This window comes from Microcaecilia unicolor, chromosome 2 (assembly GCF_901765095.1).
Source record: "Microcaecilia unicolor chromosome 2, aMicUni1.1, whole genome shotgun sequence".
In the NCBI taxonomy this organism is placed as follows: Eukaryota; Metazoa; Chordata; class Amphibia; order Gymnophiona; family Siphonopidae; genus Microcaecilia; species Microcaecilia unicolor.
In genome coordinates, this window is record NC_044032.1 from 544,876,904 (window position 1) to 544,897,271 (window position 20,368).

Below are 20,368 nucleotides of genomic sequence, written 5' to 3' on the forward strand. Positions count from 1 at the left end.
TTATTTGAATATTTTTACTGCTGTAATTGCCTATTGCTCATGTTTGATCTATTCTTACTGTACACTGCCTTCAGTAAATTCCTTCAAAAAGGTGGTAAATAAATCCTAATAATAAATAAAATTAATAAATCAATCTCTCATCCCTGCACTGTTGTCTCAACTATACATTGACACTTTTGAGCTCTCCCTGCCTCTTGGGTTCTGTGTGTGGAACGGTTAGCATTTCCGAAAAAATGCTGCCCTGGAGGATCTGTATTCAGCTTTCTACTTAAGTGCCTAAATTGGCTTCCAGAACCTCCCTCTCATAATTTTCCTAAGTCAGGGTTCGGTTGAACAAAAGGAATTCTCAATAGCTTTCTCCTTTTTTCTGAGCTTCCTTCATTTTATAATTTTTGTCTTATCTTGTAAGTTATGGCTAATGACATTTCTATAAATAAGAAATCTCTGGAGAGGAATACCACACAGTGGTGATTCAAAGTAAAATACTTCTTGTATCACCCTCTACTTCAATGTAAAACAATATTGTGTTTACTGTATTGTGGTCAACTGGTTGAAAGACTTGAATTTGATGCCCCACACACATAAAATAGACTTATGATGTGAAATCCCTAGCATATTTAAGCACAGATCATTGTTAACTGTGGTATTTATATTGTCTCATATTCAAGTCTGTGATTATATCATGTCTTAAAAACACTTTTAAAACATTTGAACAGAACAAAGTATTATCCAATCTACAGCACAGGTCTCGAACAATAGCTCAAAATGAAAATATATGCTACCTGCATAAGTTTTGTATCATGGCCTGTATAGACAACAATTCCATGAACCACTGTGTATTTCTCAGCTGTGCTCCTCGAAGAAGAATTTGATCAGGGCCCAGGGGAACAGTACTGAAATAAAACAATAATACATTAACTAACCATATAAAAAGCTACAAAACCATACACAAAGCATCTTACAGACAAAGTCATTACAAGTCGAGATAAGTCACAATATCATAAAGGGGATGGAAAACCTCTCATATGATGAAAAGCTATAGAGGTTAGGGCTCTTCAGCTTGGAAAAGAGACAGATGAGGGGAGATATGTTTGAGGTCTACAAAATCCTGAGTGGTATAGAAGAAAATCATTTTTACTCTTTCAAAAAGTACAAAGACTAGGGGACACTCAATGAAGTTACATGGAAATGCGTTTAAGTAGAAGGAAATTGTTTTTTCACTCCAAGAATAGTTTATTTTTGACATTTATACCCCAGATTATCCCAAACAAACTCAAGTTCAATGTGGCTAACAAAAAAATAAAACAAGCAAAGTAACCACAAAGGAAAAAATAAGATATAGATAAGAACTAAATAGCAGCCCATTGTTAGCTATTTACAAACCTACCATACTCTAATAAATGGGTAGGAATCTTTCAAAGAGGAAAGCTTTCAAAGGTTAACATTTGATTGCAATAGGCAGAGTTTTCCACCATTAAGTACCTTGATATCTAAAGCCAGTAGAATGAACCAACTTATAACACACATTCTTGCAATTTGGGAAATTATGAATGGGAATATTTATTGAAGACTGAATGTAATCCGGTGTCATGCCATATATATTTGAAAGACAAAAACACAGGATTTGAAAATAACTCAGGTTTTGATAGATAACCAATGCAGCTTACATAGTAAAGGAGTGGCTCTATCAAACTGTGATGCTTTGAGGACAAGTCTAGCTGCTGTATTTTGAGCCATCTTGCAATCTCTTTAGGATACCCTCCTCACATCCAACAAATACCACTGCAGTAATCAAACAGAGTTAAAACAAAAGATTGAACTAGCAATCTAAAGACATCAGACAAGAAACATGATTTGATTCTTCGCAACTTCCAAAGGGACTTGAAGGATTTATTTACTATCAGAAATCCAGTATTCTAAGAGTATGGTCTAGGGGATAGGATACATGTCAATGGTAAAATTATCACACTCATTATGGTTGAAAGGGTTGGTTATTATGAGAAATGTAGTCTTATCTCTAACCTAAACCTGAACATAGAAGCCCAGGATTCCAGCAAATCAAGACCAAGCCTGACCTTAGAAAGAATTTCAGCAAAAACTAGAGTTGACAGAGAGACAGATTGTGACATCATCCGCATAATGAAAGTTGTGAAACTCCGCTGCCTCAAGTCTTTCACCTAGCAGGGCCATCATGACACTGAACAGTATCGGAGGTAATGGTGAACACTCTGGTACCCCCCAGTCAGGAGACAAGGACAGAAGAAAGAGAAAACCTGACAGCTTCACCTGATACAATCTAGATTTCAGAAAGCCTCGGAACCATTGGAAGACCATCCCACCTAATCAAAATTGGTCCAACAGGCCTAAAAGTAGCTCACGATTACTGAGGTCAAAGGCGCAGGACATATCAAACTGCATCACCAAATCTTAAACCTAGACTAATTCATTTCCTGAAACCAGATGCCAAGGTGATCAGGACTATCTCAGTATTGCAACCAAGCCTAAACCTGACTAGAATTTATGCGACAGGGGGGGCGGAACCAAGATGGCGGCATAGCAGGACGCGTTGAGAGGCAGCTCTGGGGTCCCGTTTGGCACTAAAGTTTTTTCCGTGACGAGCCTCATACCAAACGAAAGGGGTCTACGAGGTTAGCTCCCCCACCTACCTCGACGTCCTCCCCATTCCGCACGGGGCTCAGAGCGCTTCTTCTCGCCACTTTCCCACGGAAACAGAGACATGGATCCCGTTTGCGCAGCCCTCGGGAGGAGGCGGAGACCATGCTGGGAGAGGAGGTGTCTCTTTCACCACCAGCAATGCTGAAACCTCCGTGCCCAGCGTCATCGACGAGTCTGGTTGAGAAGCAGCAGCCTACCGGAAGTGTTTTGGCTGCTGCTCCCAGTGAGGGTCAAGAAACGTTGAGGAAGACGATAAGAGCAGAGGCAGGAGCCTCAGGAAAAGAACCGGAGGTAAATCTTGAGATGATTGGAAGAAGCTGAATGAAATGGATACAACTTTACATCAGACATCAGGTGGAAATTAGAGCCTTTAATAGTAAATTTCATGAACTTAATTCTAAAGTGGATTTAATTAAAGAAGAAAACTGTTGAAAAAATTCAGTGTTCAAAAGAATGTTGACTCTTTACAGGAATTTAGATTATCTGTGATTAAAGACAATATAGACATTCGGAGAAAGATGGAACAGATTGAGAATTTCAATAAAAGACTAAATTTACGTTTGTTAAATTTCCCTAATCTCCCTGGGATTACTCCCTATGATATGTTCAAAAGATATGTGAACGAAGTTTTACAAATTCCTTTGGAAGCTATTCCGCCAGTAAACAAATTATATTATATTCCTGTTCCTAAGGGAGAGAAAGGGAAAAAAACAAGAGCTTCAAGAAGTCAATCTGGACTTAAATAATATTTCGGCAATACTGGAACAGACATGGATGAAAATACTGAAAGATCCACTTTAATTGTGTCATTCATTTTTGAACAGGATTTGAATAATATAATGAAACTTTATTTTAAGAACTTGAAAACCTGTTTTGGGGGAATTAAGGTTCAGATTTTCCCTGATGTAGCGAAATCTACCCAACAAAGAAGGAAAGCTTTCCTGCATTAAAATCAAAACATCTGATATAGGAGGGAACTTCTTCTTGGCATTTCCATGTAAATGCATTGTTAAATTGGGTCAGATTAAATACATCTTTTATTCACCTGAACACCTTAAATCATTTCTTGATTCAAGGCAGCAGTAACGATATAAATATAACGTGGGAATGTTAAGCCACTATCTTTTTTTTTTTTCCTAATTTTGTTAAATACTTGTTTTAAATCCTCTCTAAATTCCACCGACCCCTCTCTCGCCTTAATGTGGTCTAATGAAGCAAAAAAATTATGTTATAGGAATTTGATAGAATACGGTTTGTATATCTGTATAATTGTACGATATTTCCTTAAATGTTGTTTAATTTCCTCTTATGAATCATGGCTGTATTTCAATAACAAGTATTTTCTTGTTGTAATGTTTAAATTTAATAAACAAATTTAATAATAGAATTTATGCGACAGGGAGAAAGAGGAAAGGTGATCCATTAGTTGAGTACCAACTATTCCCTCCATTACCTTAGTCAACAGTGGAAATAGAAGCGACTAGTCTGCAGTAGAGGCATCACCTAAGGAAGCTGAAGCGCTCTTAGGGATCAGGGTAAGTATTATAGAGCTTTTCTGCTTAGGAAGAGAACCCTGAACCAAACAAACAAAATATGAACTTGAAGATCAATCAAATCTGTCGGTGCAGTTTTCAATAAATAACTCACATTCAAAATGAAATGTGATACAGAATTCTTTATGCAAAAGAATTTGACAGTATCATGAGTGGGTAGTTGGAATGAGGACCACAGTCTATCAGCTGAAATACTAGCAACCAGACTAGGCTGCTTGAAGTATTGTCAATCGCTAGTAAACACTAGGTTGCAATACAGCCCCCCCTAAATTTTAGTTATTTTCTGTTCAAAATGTGGCTAATTGACTAGCGGGACAGATTGGCTACAGTCGCTAATGTTAAATATTCAGTTGAACAAGTCTACTTACTTATCAAGCTAAAGAGTTTATAGGTAATCACATGGCTACAACCAATTTGATCTTTATAGTAAATGGTCCTTTATAGCCTTCAACCAAAGCATTATGTTTGAGAACATAATGCTAGATTCATTTCTAGACAATTTTCTTTCTAATTCTCTACACTGTCTCTTTAGAAGGAGAATATCCTGATTGTACCAAGGGGACATCCTATGAGTGAGTTTGGTCACACCTATGACCAGGGGGCCATACTATCCAGGACAGACCTACATAATTCACCCACTTACATAGGAAATACTCACTTTCTGTCACTGGAAGATGCAGACTATGAAGTTCTGAACTCGTTGTCGGAGGATGTGGTAACCGTTGATTAGCATATCTGGATTTTAAAAAAAATGTCTGGACAAGTTCCTGGAGGAAAAAGTCCATACTCTGCTATGAGACAGACAAGGGGAAGCCTTGGAGTGGAGGAGTGGCCTAGTGGTTAGGGTGGTGGACTTTAGTCCCTGGGGAGCTGAGGAACTGAGTTTGATTCCTGTCACAGGCAGCTCCTTGTGACTCTGGGCAAGTCACTTAACCCTCCATTGCCTGCCGCATTGAGCCTGCCATGAGTGGGAAAGCGCAGGGTATAAATGTAACAAAAAAAAGCCACTGACTGTCAGACTTGTGAGTTTTTGTACCAAGTAGAGCGCTGCCTGAGCCCTGTACTCGGACCAGGTTCTGCTGGCAGCCGGACAACCCCGGGTTTCACCTGCGCTGACCGCCGTTCCCCTAGGTGCAGGCGGCCTGCAGGACTTACGAGACGGAGGACGGAGCTGGAAGCAGGGTGATGAACGTATCGGCCAGGCAGGCAGCAGGTCAAGAGAGTAATCCAGGCACAGGCAAAGTCAGTAGGTAGGCAGCAGGCAAGAGAGTAATCCTAGCACAGGAAAAGTCAATAGGCAGGCAGCCGGTCAAGAGAGTAATCCAGGCACAGATAACTCAATAGGCAGGCAGCCGGTCAAGACAGTAATCCAGGCACAGGTAAAGTCAATAGGCAGGCAGCAGGCAAGAGAGTATTCCAGGCACAGGTAAAGTCAATACGCAGGCAGAGAGAGAGAGCAGACTCAGGTGCGTGGAAGCAAAGCAATCAAGGAGCCTGGAAGCCAGGCAGAGAGAGAGCAGAACTAGATGCATGGAAGCAAAGCAATCAAGGAGCCTGCAGCCAGAGAACTACACACACATGGCTCAGGGCTGTGCCAGACAAGTGTGTGTGTCGACGGGACCCCATGCAGCCCGAGGACACTGCTTGTGTTGAGGTAGGGGACATGACACTGCTTGCCCTGGGATTGGTAGCATGGAATCTTGCTACTATTTGGGTTTCTGACAGGCATGTATGACCTGGATTGGCCACTGCTGGAAAACAGGATACTGGACTAGTTGAAACAAGAAATTTAAATAAAAAGGCAAAAATGGCTTTTTTTTCACTTATTTATGTAGCACTCCCAGACTGTAACAGTGATGATAAATATTCATGTACAATATGTCCCTCCTCCAATAAGCTTATAATCTAAGAGTGTATATGAGGTAATGAGGAATAAAATGAGTAGTCCAAGGTCAGAAGGAGTAGCAGTAGGATTCAAACCCAAGCTTTCCAGGTCCTCAAAAGAGAAAAGTATGTCAACAAACAAAAACAAAAAGAGTTCTGTATTGAGAACATTATCGTAAACTGATCACACAAAAACCTGACATATTTCATCAACAGGCTGCATCAGGGTTTAGTGTAGAGTATGCATGACTGAAACACATAAAACAATACATAGAGAAAAATTATAACTATAAAGCATGTACATATAAAATACAATCTATAAAATACAGAGAAAGGGCTGCATTTCAATTAAAATTTTAATCACAATTAAATCACATAATTAAAGATAATTTATTCATTTACTTCCAGCTGCTGCTCTTTGTTTCTCTGGGCAAGTCACTTAACTCTCCATTTCCCCAGGTACATAATAAGTACCTGTTTATAATATATAAACCATTTTGATTGTAAACACAGAAAGACAGTATATCAAAATCCATTCTCCTTCCCTGAAGTCTCTAATCTCCTTCCCTCATGCCCACCTTCAAAACAAACATCTCTTCCTTCCCTCACTCTTCTTTTACCTAGGTCCATTATCTCACTCTCTTTCCTTGGTCCAGTATCTCTCTCTCCCCCCTTTCTTTCTCCCTCTCGAGCAGCAACACAAACTTGGTGTAAGCAGCACCAAGCTAATTCTTGTAGCTATTGGAGCTCACCACCCGAGTCATAGCTTCCACTGGTGGCCACTCCAAATTCTCCTTGCTGGTCTGCAGCTCATTCCCCTCCCCCACCCAGAGTTCAGCATCTGCCATCCCCCTCTCATTCCTCCCTAGCTCCCACCAGTGTTCCTTAAAAGGTAGTCTTCCCAGCAGCAGGATCGCACATATGATGCCTGCAACGTGGTCCGAACATTTCCCTTTAGCCCACCCCATTTCCTCTAACATCACTTCCAGTTTCTGCATGGTCAGAGGGAAAGCTTTTGAACCAGGTTGCAGGCAGTGTATATGCAACACAGCCACTGCCAGGGACCATAAGAACATATGAGTAGCCATACTAGGTCAGACCAATGGTCTATATAACCCAGTATCCTAACTTCCAAACAGTGGCCAAGCCAGGTCACAAGTACCTGGCAGAAAACTCACTTAGTAGCAACATTCCATGATACCAATCCTGACGCAAGCAATTGATTCCCCATGTCAATCTCAATAGCAGATTATGGACTTTTCCTCCAGGAATTTGTCCAAACCTTTTTTTAAACCCAGATACACTAACCATTGTTACCACATCCTCCGGCAAAGAGTTCTAGAGCTTAACTGTTCATGGACTGAAAAAAATATTTCTTCCTCTTTGTTTTAAAAATATTTCCATGTAACTTCCTTGAGCGTCCCCTATTCTTTGTACTTTTGGAACAAGTAAAAAAAAATCAGATTTACTTCTACTCATTCTACACCACTCAGGACTTTATAGACCTCAACCTTATCTCACCTCATCCGTCTCTTTTCCAAGCTGAAGAGCCCTAATCTCTTTAGCCTTTCCTCGTATGAGAGGAGTTCCATCTCCTTATCATTTTGGTCACTCTTCTTTGAACCTTTTCTAATTCCGTTATATCTTTTTTTGAGATACGATGACAGAACAGAATGCAATGCTCAAGAAGTGGTCGCAAGATGCAGCGATACAGAGGCATTATAGTATTTTCGGTCTTATTCACCATCCCTTTCCTAATAATTCCTAGCATCCTGTTTGCTTTCTTGGCCACCGCCACACATGGAGCAGAAGATTTTAGCATATTACCTACAATGACACCTAGGATCTTTTTCTTGAGTGCTGACTCCCAAGGTGAACCCTAGGACCAGCTAAATATGATCCAGATTATTTTCACCAATGTGCATCACCTTGCATTTGTCCACATTAAATTTCATCTGCCATTTGTATGCCCAGTCTTCCAATTTCCTAAGGTCTTCCTGCAATATTTAACAGTCTGCAAGTGTTTTAACAACCTTGAATAGTTTTGGTCATCTGCAAATTTAATATGTTAAATAGCACCACTCCCAGTACCAATCCCTGCGGCACTGCAATTTTCACCCTCCTCCACTGAGAGAAATTACCATTTAACCCTACCCTCTGTTTTCTGTCCAATAACCAATTCCTAATCCACAATAGAACCTTGCCTCATATCCCATGACTCTAATTTTCTCAGGTGTCTCTCATGAGGAACTTTATCAAAAGCTTTCTGAAACACTATCAACTGGCTCAACTTTATCCACATGTCTATTCACACCTTCAAAGAAATAAACAAATTGGTGAGGCAAGACTTCCCTTGGCTGAACCTATGCTGATTCTGTCCCATTAAACCATGTTTGTCTATGCATTCTGTAATTTTATTCTTTATAATCGTTTCCATTATTTTGCCCAAAACTGACGTCAGGCTTACTGGTCTGTAATTTCCCGGATCACCCCTAGAACACTTTGAGGTAGACTATCATTGGGTGGGGGGGGGGGGGGGATGCTGGATCGTGCCAAGGACAGTGGTTAGGAGTGGAGGAGAACATAAGAGATGTATGGAGGACACAGGAGAAACTGCGACATGATTAACTTTTAAAAATTGTGATTAATAATTAATTGCAGAGTTAACTGCGATTAACTCACAGCCCTAATATCTAGATAGATATAAATATACAGTGGGGGAAATAAGTATTTGATCCCTTGCTGATTTTGTAAGTTTGCCCACTGACAAAGACATGAGCAGCCCATAATTGAAGGGTAGGTTATTGGTAACAGTGAGAGATAGCACATCACAAATTAAATCCGGAAAATCACATTGTGGAAAGTATATGAATTTATTTGCATTCTGCAGAGGGAAATAAGTATTTGATCCCTCTGGCAAACAAGACCTAATACTTGGTGGCAAAACCCTTGTTGGCAAGCACAGCGGTCAGACGTCTTCTGTAGTTGATGATGAGGTGGAGGAATTTTGGTCCACTCCTCTTTGCAGATCATCTCTAAATCATTAAGAGTTCTGGGCTGTCGCTTGGCAACTCGCAGCTTCAGCTCCCTCCATAAGTTTTCAATGGGATTAAGGTCTGGTGACTGGCTAGGCCACTCCATGACCCTAATGTGCTTCTTCCTGAGCCACTCCTTTGTTGCCTTGGCTGTATGTTTTGGGTCATTGTCGTGCTGGAAGACCCAGCCACGACCCATTTTTAAGGCCCTGGTGGAGGGAAGGAGGTTGTCACTCAGAATTGTACGGTACATGGCCCCATCCATTCTCCCATTGATGCGGTGAAGTAGTCCTGTGCCCTTAGCAGAGAAACACCCCCAAAACATAACATTTCCACCTCCATGCTTGACAGTGGGGACGGTGTTCTTTGGGTCATAGGCAGCATTTCTCTTCCTCCAAACACGGCGAGTTGAGTTCATGCCAAAGAGCTCAATTTTTGTCTCATCTGACCACAGCACCTTCTCCCAATCACTCTCGGCATCATCCAGGTGTTCACTGGCAAACTTCAGACGGGCCGTCACATGTGCCTTCCGGAGCAGGGGGACATTGCGGGCACTGCAGGATTGCAATCCGTTATGTCGTAATGTGTTACCAATGGTTTTCGTGGTGACAGTGGTCCCAGCTGCCTTGAGATCATTGACAAGTTCCCCCCTTGTAGTTGTAGGCTGATTTCTAACCTTCCTCATGATCAAGGATACCCCACGAGGTGAGATTTGCGTGGAGCCCCAGATCTTGTCGATTGACAGTCATTTTGTACTTCTTCCATTTTCTTACTATGGCACCAACAGTTGTCTCCTTCTCGCCCAGCGTCTTACTGATGGTTTTGTAGCCCATTCCAGCCTTGTGCAGGTGTATGATCTTGTCCCTGACATCCTTAGACAGCTCCTTGCTCTTGGCCATTTTGTAGAGGTTAGAGTCTGACTGATTCACTGAGTCTGTGGACAGGTGTCTTTCATACAGGTGACCATTGCCGACAGCTGTCTGTCATGCAGGTAACGAGTGATTTGGAGCATCTACCTGGTCTGTAGGGGCCAGATCTCTTACTGGTTGGTGGGGGATCAAATACTTATTTCCCTCTGCAGAATGCAAATAAATTCATATACTTTCCACAATGTGATTTTCCGGATTTAATTTGTGATGTGCTATCTCTCACTGTTACCAATAACCTACCCTTCAATTATGGGCTGCTCATGTCTTTGTCAGTGGGCAAACTTACAAAATCAGCAAGGGATCAAATACTTATTTCCCCCACTGTATCTATATATACATACACACAAATATCTATATTAAACTATAAAAACTGTTTTAAAATACATTTGAAAAAAATAATTACAAACTCTTGTGTATAAAATGTAAACCTACAAAGCAAATCCATGCACTGTATGACTCATTTAACCAAAGTGCATACATGCCCACGATTACAACCTTCCCAGTGTCTATTTAACTTCCTATAATAAGACATAGGATCTTTTCACTACATATTTCTTATCTGTCATTGTAAATTTATAAATACCATGCTATAAATAACCAGAACCACTACAGGGCATGAGTAAATTAATGACATGAGCCGCACTGTTGATGAAGTTGGAATTAAGACTCATCTACAAATGTGGTTGAAGATCTTCACACGTGTCATCTAATGATAAGTTACTATGATGATTGGTGCAATAACTATGTTTCATTCAATTAAATGTTGCCCTGTGAATGATTGAACTATTTAAGAGTACCAAGAGTAATAGCCATGAATAAATTAGATGTTGTTTATAAATGTAAAAGTGTTTTATGATAATATTGTTTGAATAAAGTTGTGACAATGTAAACAAATTTTGGTATAAAGTGGACTACAGTCTCAAATATCGGTGGCCATTAATGTAAGAACTGTCATTATAGTGTTTCATATAAATTACATATGCTAGAAAGATTTTTATACACACAAGAGTTTGTAATTATTTTTTCTTATGAAAATATAATAGAGATATATTTTAAGCTTATTTTAAAATATAACATGTTATTTTCACACTGTGTTTGGGGTGGGGGGACCGATAACATGGGCTGTAATTCAGATGGGTTATTTTACTATTACCAAAGGTTATTAGTAACTATTTGGCCCTTTTACTAAAGCTTAGCGTGTGCTAAATGTTATGCATCTTATTTTATACCCATGGGCCACGTGGCACTCAGGGAATCTTTTACTATGGTACTCTAATGTTTATAGGTCATGCTAGAAATCAGCTGGTGCTAAATGCTGAGACACCCATTATATTCTTATGGGTGTCTGCGTTTAGTGCCTGCTGTGAAAAATAAGAAAAAGACCCCCTTAGTGCACATTAATGTTTATTAGCGCATGCTAAACTTTAGTAAAAGGGCCCCTAGGTCTCATAACATTACATGGGACCTGTGCTAAAATTGCACAAGTTAGGGTAAACAACATGTCTTAATGGTAGACAACAATAACTTCCCCCTTAATATAAATATTTGGCTCTATGTTCATTTAAATATGTGACTGCATTCTTAATTTTATTTACATGTTTTATGGCTTTAATTATTCTCTTTGAAATTGTTATATGCATTTCAGTCTGCGTACTCTACACTAACCCCTGATGTAGCCTGTCAGCAAAACATATCATGTTTTATGTAATCACTTTACGATAATAAAATTTGTAGTTGTAAAATATTTGAATTTGAAAACAATAATAGAACCAGAATGCTCCATCCCAAAACAAATATGGGTGAATTATGACATTTTGATACAAAAACCTGCTAGTACACGCAGTATAGGTGCTGGCACCTTATTTTCCTTCCCCACTCATCCCCCCCCATCTCCTGCCTCTCTCCCACATCTACAGCTGCTTTTCCCAATGAGCAGCAGCAACGAGCAAACCAAGAAGTAGCAGGCGCGGGGCTGCAGTATTAAGACATGCGCTGTTGGCTCTACCATTCCCCTGCCCCAGAACAGGAAGTTGACATCAGAGGGGCAGGGGATCAGCAGAGCCAACAAAGCGTGTCTGAGCACTGCAGCCCCGCACCTTCTACTCCTTGATTTGCCCGCCATTGCTGCTTGCTGGGAGAAGCAGCAGCAGCCACAGAGAAATGCTGGATCGGGAGAAAGGGGGCAAGGGGAGAAATTTATTCATCTATAAAACGTATACCCTGCTTAAATCTAAGCAGTTCACAGCATAACATACATAATAATAAAAACACATACACCACAAATACAGCATATACTAAATAAACCTCTCTAAAAATAGCAACTAATACCTACTGGTCATCAACTGACTCACATGGAAATGCCTGAGCAAAAAAAAAAAGGTTTTCAAATGCTTCTTAAATTGTTCTGCATTCGCACAAAGGCGCAAGCAGCCAGGCAAAGCGTTCCATAAAATCGGACCTGCAACTGAAAAAGCTGCAGCCCTCGTAAGAGCATAATGTAGTCACTAACAAATCAGCTGTTAACTTCTTCACTGAATCCGATCTTAAACCCCCTAGCGGATACAAACAATTTATCACAGAATGTAAATACCATGGAACATTCCCATGGACAGTTAATGAAGCAAACAAAGGGGCATTTTCGAAAGGTCGTCCAAGTCTGAATGAGGACGCCCTCACGAAGTCGGCCAAAATCAGGTAGGTATAATGGAAAAATAATATGGACATCCTTAGACATTCCATTATCGCAGTTGAAAATGCCCAGATCAGGGACATCCAAAGTACAGAAAAAAGGACACCCTTAGACATTCCATTATCGCAGTTGAAAACGCCCAAATCAGGGATGCCCACAAAGTATAGGAAAAATACTGCAAAGGCATCCTTAGTACAGTAACAAGGATGTGTTTCTCACAGAACTGCCAAAGGACGTCCATCGTACTAGGCCGACCTAAGGACGGCGGCCCTGTAACAGGGATGTCCTTTGGCAGTTCTGTGAGAAACATACTTTATACTTCTCAATGTTCCTTATTTTTTCCCATACCTGCATATCCGCAACTACATGCGCAGTACTTCCGGAACATGCAGCTATGATAAATATAAGGAACATACATATTTTATTGTGTATATATGAAGTTGCACACTTGATAATGATCCATATAAGGAAGGCTCCGCACGTGTCAATACGTACTCATCCAGATAAGGCCCCGCAAGGGTGACGACCGTCCATGTGTGGCGCCATTATGTATGCCAGGACGTGCACGTACTGACCCGTCCATATATGGACCTGTGCATGTAAGGACATCCATCACGCATGGGTGTCCATATAAGGCAATGCACGTTTTCCAACGGTCATTCACTGAGAAACATGGCTATGAGAAGAAAGCCTAACTTTATCATCGCAGAGAATCTGCTCCTGGTGCAGCTATGCCTGAGGCACCGTCACAGGCTATTTATGTACCACCACCATCTGCCCCCCAGGACTGTGTCTATGCGAGCATGGACACATATAAGACAGAGGTTGCAAAGGTAACTGCTTTTTTTCACCCCACTGGTCCTGGGCTATCAGGTCCTCCCTCCTGTAGCACCACATTTAAGAGCTCCCTCAGCAATGTAAGCACTAACTGTAGTCTGCATTCAAGGGTAATCAGTGATATGTGCACATGCACATTCATTTTGAGCTTCTCTTCTAAATATGTAATAGTCTAATGGCAGCAAGAAGAGAATAATCTCCAATCATATTTCCATTGACCTATTAATTTATACTCTTTTTTTCCCTTCACAGCATTAGCTCAAACAATGAACAGATCTCCACTATAGAATGAAGTCCTATATATAATGCACGAGCAGTAAAAATTCCACTTTCAATTTTTACAGCTTTTATCCTAAGATACAAAAAGTTAATTTTAAAAATGGACTTGCCAAAACGGGGTTAAAACAAACAGCATCTTGTGAACAACCTATATGTTTTCAGTTTACATTCCCTATGTCTAAATTCAAAAAACAGGAATGACATAAGTAAATTTATGTACAAAAGTACATAAGTGTTGCCATACTGGGATAGACCGAAGGTCCTTCAACCCAGTATCCTGTTTTTTTGGTCTGTCCCAGTATAGCAACGCTTATGTTCTTATGTTGTTTCCATCAGTACAATCCCCTGTCCTATTGAATCAATTGGTATATTTTTGAATGTGGATTGGAAGGCAGTAAATGTTAAAGGGTTGCTAAGAGCAGGAAGGAAGAAATAGTTAAAAATGGAGGGATTTGAGAAAGGGGGAAGGAGACCGAATATTTTGGAGGGTGGTCAAGATGAGTGGGAGAGGGAATTAAATACTGGAGAACCACATCAGAGTAAAAGGTGGAAGGTTGCCAGGAAAGAGGGAATGGGGCATAGGGGACAGACTTTTTGGTGTGCTTTAGGATATATAATTCTTCATCAAAACTCTTTTCAAAATAAAGATAGCAAGCAGTATTTAAATATCCAACATTGTTTGATGGAGTATAAAAATTCCTAAGCGGAAAATGCCTCAGAACCCTTTCCTCCACTTCCATATAACAGAAGAAAATTATGGTAGGATTGCATAGGGTACTCTTATGTCACTGGCATAAAAAATACCCTGGGAAAAATTTGTTACAACTCCAAACAAACTAGCTTTCAACGATCTACTCAAACATATAGCGACAAAATCAAAAAGACATTCAAACTTAACTTAAGAAAAACACCGACTATGGCCAGAGTTTCACCCAAATTTCCTGTGTCAAGGCTAATTGTATCTCTGCTTATTGTAGAGTCTTCTGATTGAAAGCGTCACCATGGAGATGGAACATGTTGGACCCAGTGGACAAGTTTCAGCCCTCCTCTCCTATCCTATATGAAATTGTAGTTCTACCCCCAAAACTTCCTTCAATTTTAGTCTGTAAGCTGCACAGACATGCTTTTTGATAGGCACAATAGTAAATCCTGGAATAAACTTGAACTTGGCTTCAGGTTTCCAATATAGATACGTACTTCCCATTTTACAATGGACAAAGATATTTGCATTAAAAACAATTGCTTGTTAGCTTTTGGATCTGTCCCCAGGCACACACAAATGCCAGATGGGGTTTTAAATAGAGAATGACACGGGGACAAAGTTTGTCTCTGTCCCCGCGGGTTCTGTCTCCATCCCCACCCCGTCCCCACAGGTTCTGTCTCCGTCCCTGCCCCCTCCCCGCAGGTTCTGTCCTCATCCCCGTGGGCTCTGTCCTCATCTGCAGAAGCCTCAAACACTTATGATTTTATATTTAAATCTTTTTATTATAATATAAGAAGGAACAATATTCTGTGCAACTGTTGTATATAAATTACAAATAGAGAACAATAATAACAATGAGCAGCTATAATAACCCTCCTTCCCACCACCACCCTCTAACCCTTCCAACCCCAACAATAGGTGATTTCTACTACACCAAGGAATCCTAATTCACACTGTTAAAATGTCCAGGGGTGTAAAGTACAACCCGTTCTATATGCCCTAGAGGGGAAAAATATGCCCTATAAAGCACTGTTATGTTTATTAAATCTGTGGCAAACATGCTAGGGAGGCGGAGATAAAAGAGGAGGTGATGTTATGCTGTCCCATTTACAGGTTACTACAAATTTTCGTTAAAAAGATCTTTACTTACCTATGTCCATCAAGTCTGATGTTCCCAACAAAATCGTATAGATGTCTGTTAGGGCTTTCACATTCAATTTTACCAGACAGTCTCATCAGGCTATCAATGTCCTTCATATCTGATGTTAGTGGTAAACCCTGTCATCACATTGGTTGGAACACAAAAACACTTATCCATGAAAAAGTCTATCAACATAACAGTACAGCACACATTTCATTTATATAAAATATTTATAGAACACTTATCCCAAACACCATGAATGTCTGAATAATCATTTGCTTCAATATATGAGATACCACACTTTAATTTAACATTGCCGAGCCAATATTTTGTAATCACTGCACTAAAGTACTTTAAAAGCACTATAAGATAAAGTGTTACAGTTTTAGAAGGATAAGATTACTGTAGAAAAGCATTATCATGTTATTTGAATGTTCTAATGCGTGCTTATTAGGTGTTCCATTGGTATCGTGCTGTCACTGTATGATATCTATGTTATTTGAATGTTCATCCATTCTGTATATTATGGTATTATGGCTAGTACTGACATTTATCATATTTCTGTTACATGGTTGTTCTGCAGTACTGTTAAATGTGTATATTTTGAATATTGTTACGTGGTAGTCCTTTAATTAGGTTTCAATTTGCTGTTTCCAGGTTCAGCCTCCCGTCTCCCACATACACACACAATCTCTCTCTGTGACACACAACACACAGTCCCCCCCCCCCACACACACACACAATTACTGACTCACACACACACACTCATGCACCATCTAATATCATCAAACACACCCCCACCACTGCCACTGACAGACACAGACACACACAGAATATAAGTCTCACATACACAGACACTGTCTCATAGACACACACAATGATGAAGCCTTGAACTTCAGAATCAAGTACCGCTCCTCTGTCAATAGAACAGTGATATCCAACAATTCTAACTCCACTCAAACCCCACCGCAACCCCATACTACTTCACCAACTACATCCCCCCAACCCCCCTCTGTGATTATGACAGACACAAACAATCTGTACAACACACACACATACAGGGGGGAACCTGAAACTCGGATGGAGGGAACCCTGAAACTCGTGGGGGGGGGGGGGGAGCTACCCTGAAACTTGGAGGGAGGAGACCCTGAAACTCGGAGGGAGGGAGGGGATGACCATGGCACTCGAACAGAGGGAGGGGGGGGACGACGATCCTGGTACTGGGAGGGGGGACCAGATGACCCTGGAACTGGGAGGGAGGGAGAGAGAGGGGGGCCTGGGACACACTCTCATTCTCACACACACCCTCTCTCACAGACACACTCGCACCCAGTCTCACTCTCTCTCTCTCACACACACACACACACACACACTCCTTCACACAGTGACTATCACACACACACTCTCAAACAAACACACTCCGAGGAAAACCTTGCTAGCGCCCGTTTCATGTGTGTCCGAAACAGGCCTTTTTTACTAGTCAACACATAATACTCTCTCATGATGCTATTTCCATAATACTCTCTCCCAGATGAGTATAGTTATACTTGATATTAAAATATGATATTAAAATTCCTAACTGTATATCCCCCCAAAAAAGTCTTCCATGATAGAAATGAAGTCCAAAAAGTCCAAAAAAAACAATTAGAAGTTCCGAGAGAAGAGGACATTTGTCTGGTAAGTGAACATTATTTTGCTTTGTACTTTGGGAACTTAGATTGGGGTTTAAAGGAGGTTAGTGTAGGGAAATTATTGAGTTAATCATTTTAACATATACTAAACAAGTGTAGATTATAAGAAATGAAACGGCTTCTGACCTTGTGTGTTACAAGAAGAACTGAATGTTCTTAGATATGCTTTTTGGCTAGCTTGTAAAAACCTTCTAATGGTCTAAAACTGTAACATGTTCATCCAAGCTTAAAAGATCTGCTTCATGTACAGCTGCACGTAGATGAGAGTCTAAAAAGGTATATAAGAAACGGGAAGGTATGGGGAGGGCAGACAACTTCATGAAGGTATGCTGGATTTGTCTCTCGTAAGAAATAAAAACTGCTTTAAGCCTGACTTGGTCTCGTGGTGTGAGTATCATTGGTAAAATTCATTACAGTTAGTGATAGGCAAAATAAATTTAAAAAAAAAAAGGCAAACTATCAACTGATCTCCACGCTTTTTTCCCCCTAGTTTTAAAACTTGAACTTTTTACCACAGCATTAACAGATAGCCTCTGCAGTAGGACCTAACAAGCGAGGAGTGCTCTTACAGAGTTTTAATTATATTTCATTACTTTCTAATAAGAAAACACTAAATAAATCACACAATATACCATATAAGCTAAAGACATTTTTATATTAGACATATCCTTAACTAGTAAAAAAGGCCCATTTCTGACACAAACGAAACGGGCGCTAGCAAGGTTTTCTTCGGCTCCCCTGCAGCCAGCCACCCATGTCCAGCGACCCTCCTCTCCCCCTGCAGCCACCACCATGTCCAGCACCCTCCTCTACCCCTGCGCCCACTTCAGCCAATCTTGTCCCGCGAACCTCCTCTCTCCCCTGCCACCCATGTCCAGCGAACCTCCTCTCTCCCCTGCCCCCCTGCAGCCACCCATGTCCAGCAACCCCCCTGCCCCCCCCTGCAGTCACCCATGTCCAGCGACCCTCCTCTCTCCCCTGCCCCCCCTCCAGCCACCCATGTCCAGCGATCCTCCTCTCTTCCCTGCCCCCCCTCCAGCCACCCATGTCCAGCAACCTCTCCTCTGGACATGGTTCAGCTGTGAGGCATGTTTTTTCCCCTGGGTTCTGAAGTTGACATCACCATGGCTATGGTGATGTCAGCCTGATCTACAGAGCCTAGCAGACCAACTCGGAATGAGCCACGGTCCCAGGCAAGTCAGAACGTTGGAGGTGAGAATTATTATCTACTATAATAAAACTCACCCTCAACGTTCTGAAGACAACGTTCTGAAGTCACTCAGTCACTCACTGAAGGGTTCATGGATTCATGGTGGTGAAGCCACAACACTGACCATGTCTCTCTGCCCCGCCCTCGCATGACGGACCAATCAGAAAAAACACACTCAACATTCTGAAACACAAAGGACCATCACAACACCGTTCCCAGGCAACACTAGGCAACGTAAGACGGACCAATCAGAGGAAACTACGTGACAATAAGGGAGGAGCATTCCCCAGCAGAATGGCTCATTATCTGGGCAGCACGGAGAGCACAGAACCACCGCTGGAACGAGAGAAGAATATTCCTGCTGTGGGTATGTGCAAAAATAGACCGGGGGGGGGGGGGGAATTTTTAAATGCCTAATGCCAGTACTGAAGAGTGCCAGAGGGACTATAGCACAGACTATATTTGGGATCGCTTGACATGGAGTCAGAGGAGCCGGAAAACAACGTGCCCGTCACCATCTGAGACGTGGGCGAACAGGACAAGCTGCGGCCCAGCTGGAAGGATTACCCACGACCCAGCCAGCAGCAAACAGCGACCAAGGAAGGGGGAGGAGTAGGGAAACACTACTCCTTCCCTGCCTAGGAATCGCTGGAGACTGACTGCTAAACTAATGAAACAACCGCATACCGACGCACCACCTCCATCATTCGAAAGGCATCCACTCTTTCTTCAACAGAAATGCAAACTAATAATACAAAACAAACAAAGAATACCCGGTTTCTCATGCGGCTGCAGGTAACTCCCCACCCCCTTCCTCTTCCCCTTTTGCCAAAGTGGCCGTGCCCAACCATCCCCAGCCTCAGGCAAGCCGTCTCCCACCTCGGGGATTCCCCGAGCACCCGGAAAAAGATGGCGCTGCTTCCCGCAGCGCATAAATGTTCCAGCATTCCCCTGTAGCCGGCCTGAAATGGACCGAACATACCGGATCACCCCCCCCCCCCCCACCCCCCATGGCCCGAGACCGTACTCCTCTCCCTTCCGCCAACTTAAAACAACCATCCCCATCCTCAGGCAAGCCGTCTCCCACCTCCAGGATGCCCAGAACCCCAGCCCAATGGAAAAAGATGGCGCTGCTTCCCACAGCACATTTCTCTTCCAGCATTCCCTACAGCAGCCTAGAAACGGCCAAAAATACCGACAGACCAAGAACGTGCTCCTCTACCTTCCGCCCATCTAAAACAACACTGCTGCCTCAGCATAACACAAAAAAAAAACCCGGAAAAAACAATCCACCACTCAGCAAAGGCTGACCCCCCTACAACCACATTTACATTTCACCAACAGAAAGACCCCTCTCCACAAATCTCCTTGACAGACAAAACCACACACACACAATACAACAGAAATACACCCTCAAAGCCACACACCAATCCATCCCACTTTGCCAGCACAGCACATCCTCCAACCCCCCAAGCAAAAAACAAAACAAAACAAAAAAAAAGACACACATCAACAACCTGCACACACACCCCACCCCCACACACACACACACACACAAAATAACTCTGTGACACGTACACACACAAAAAAAAGCCACATACTAGCGCCAGTTTCATTGGTTTCGGAAACGGGCCTTTTTTACTAGTATAGGATAACTTAGTATTTTTGAGTTTTTCAATAATGTAAAACTTGCTAAGATGGAGACAGCAGTCCAGCAGCGAGAGGAGTGCTATCGTCTTTT

The 20,368-nt window shown here is 41.7% G+C and overlaps 1 protein-coding gene across 1 annotated transcript in view; it reads right to left on the minus strand.

Moving 5' to 3' along the window:
* ATP8A1 (ATPase phospholipid transporting 8A1) overlaps nt 1-20,368 on the minus strand; it is a 649,985-nt gene that overhangs the window by 471,748 nt on the left and 157,869 nt on the right. The window contains 3 exon segments of the mRNA XM_030191344.1: nt 783-829; nt 832-893; nt 15,736-15,863. Of these exon segments, the coding sequence (XP_030047204.1) occupies nt 783-829; nt 832-893; nt 15,736-15,863 (237 nt within the window).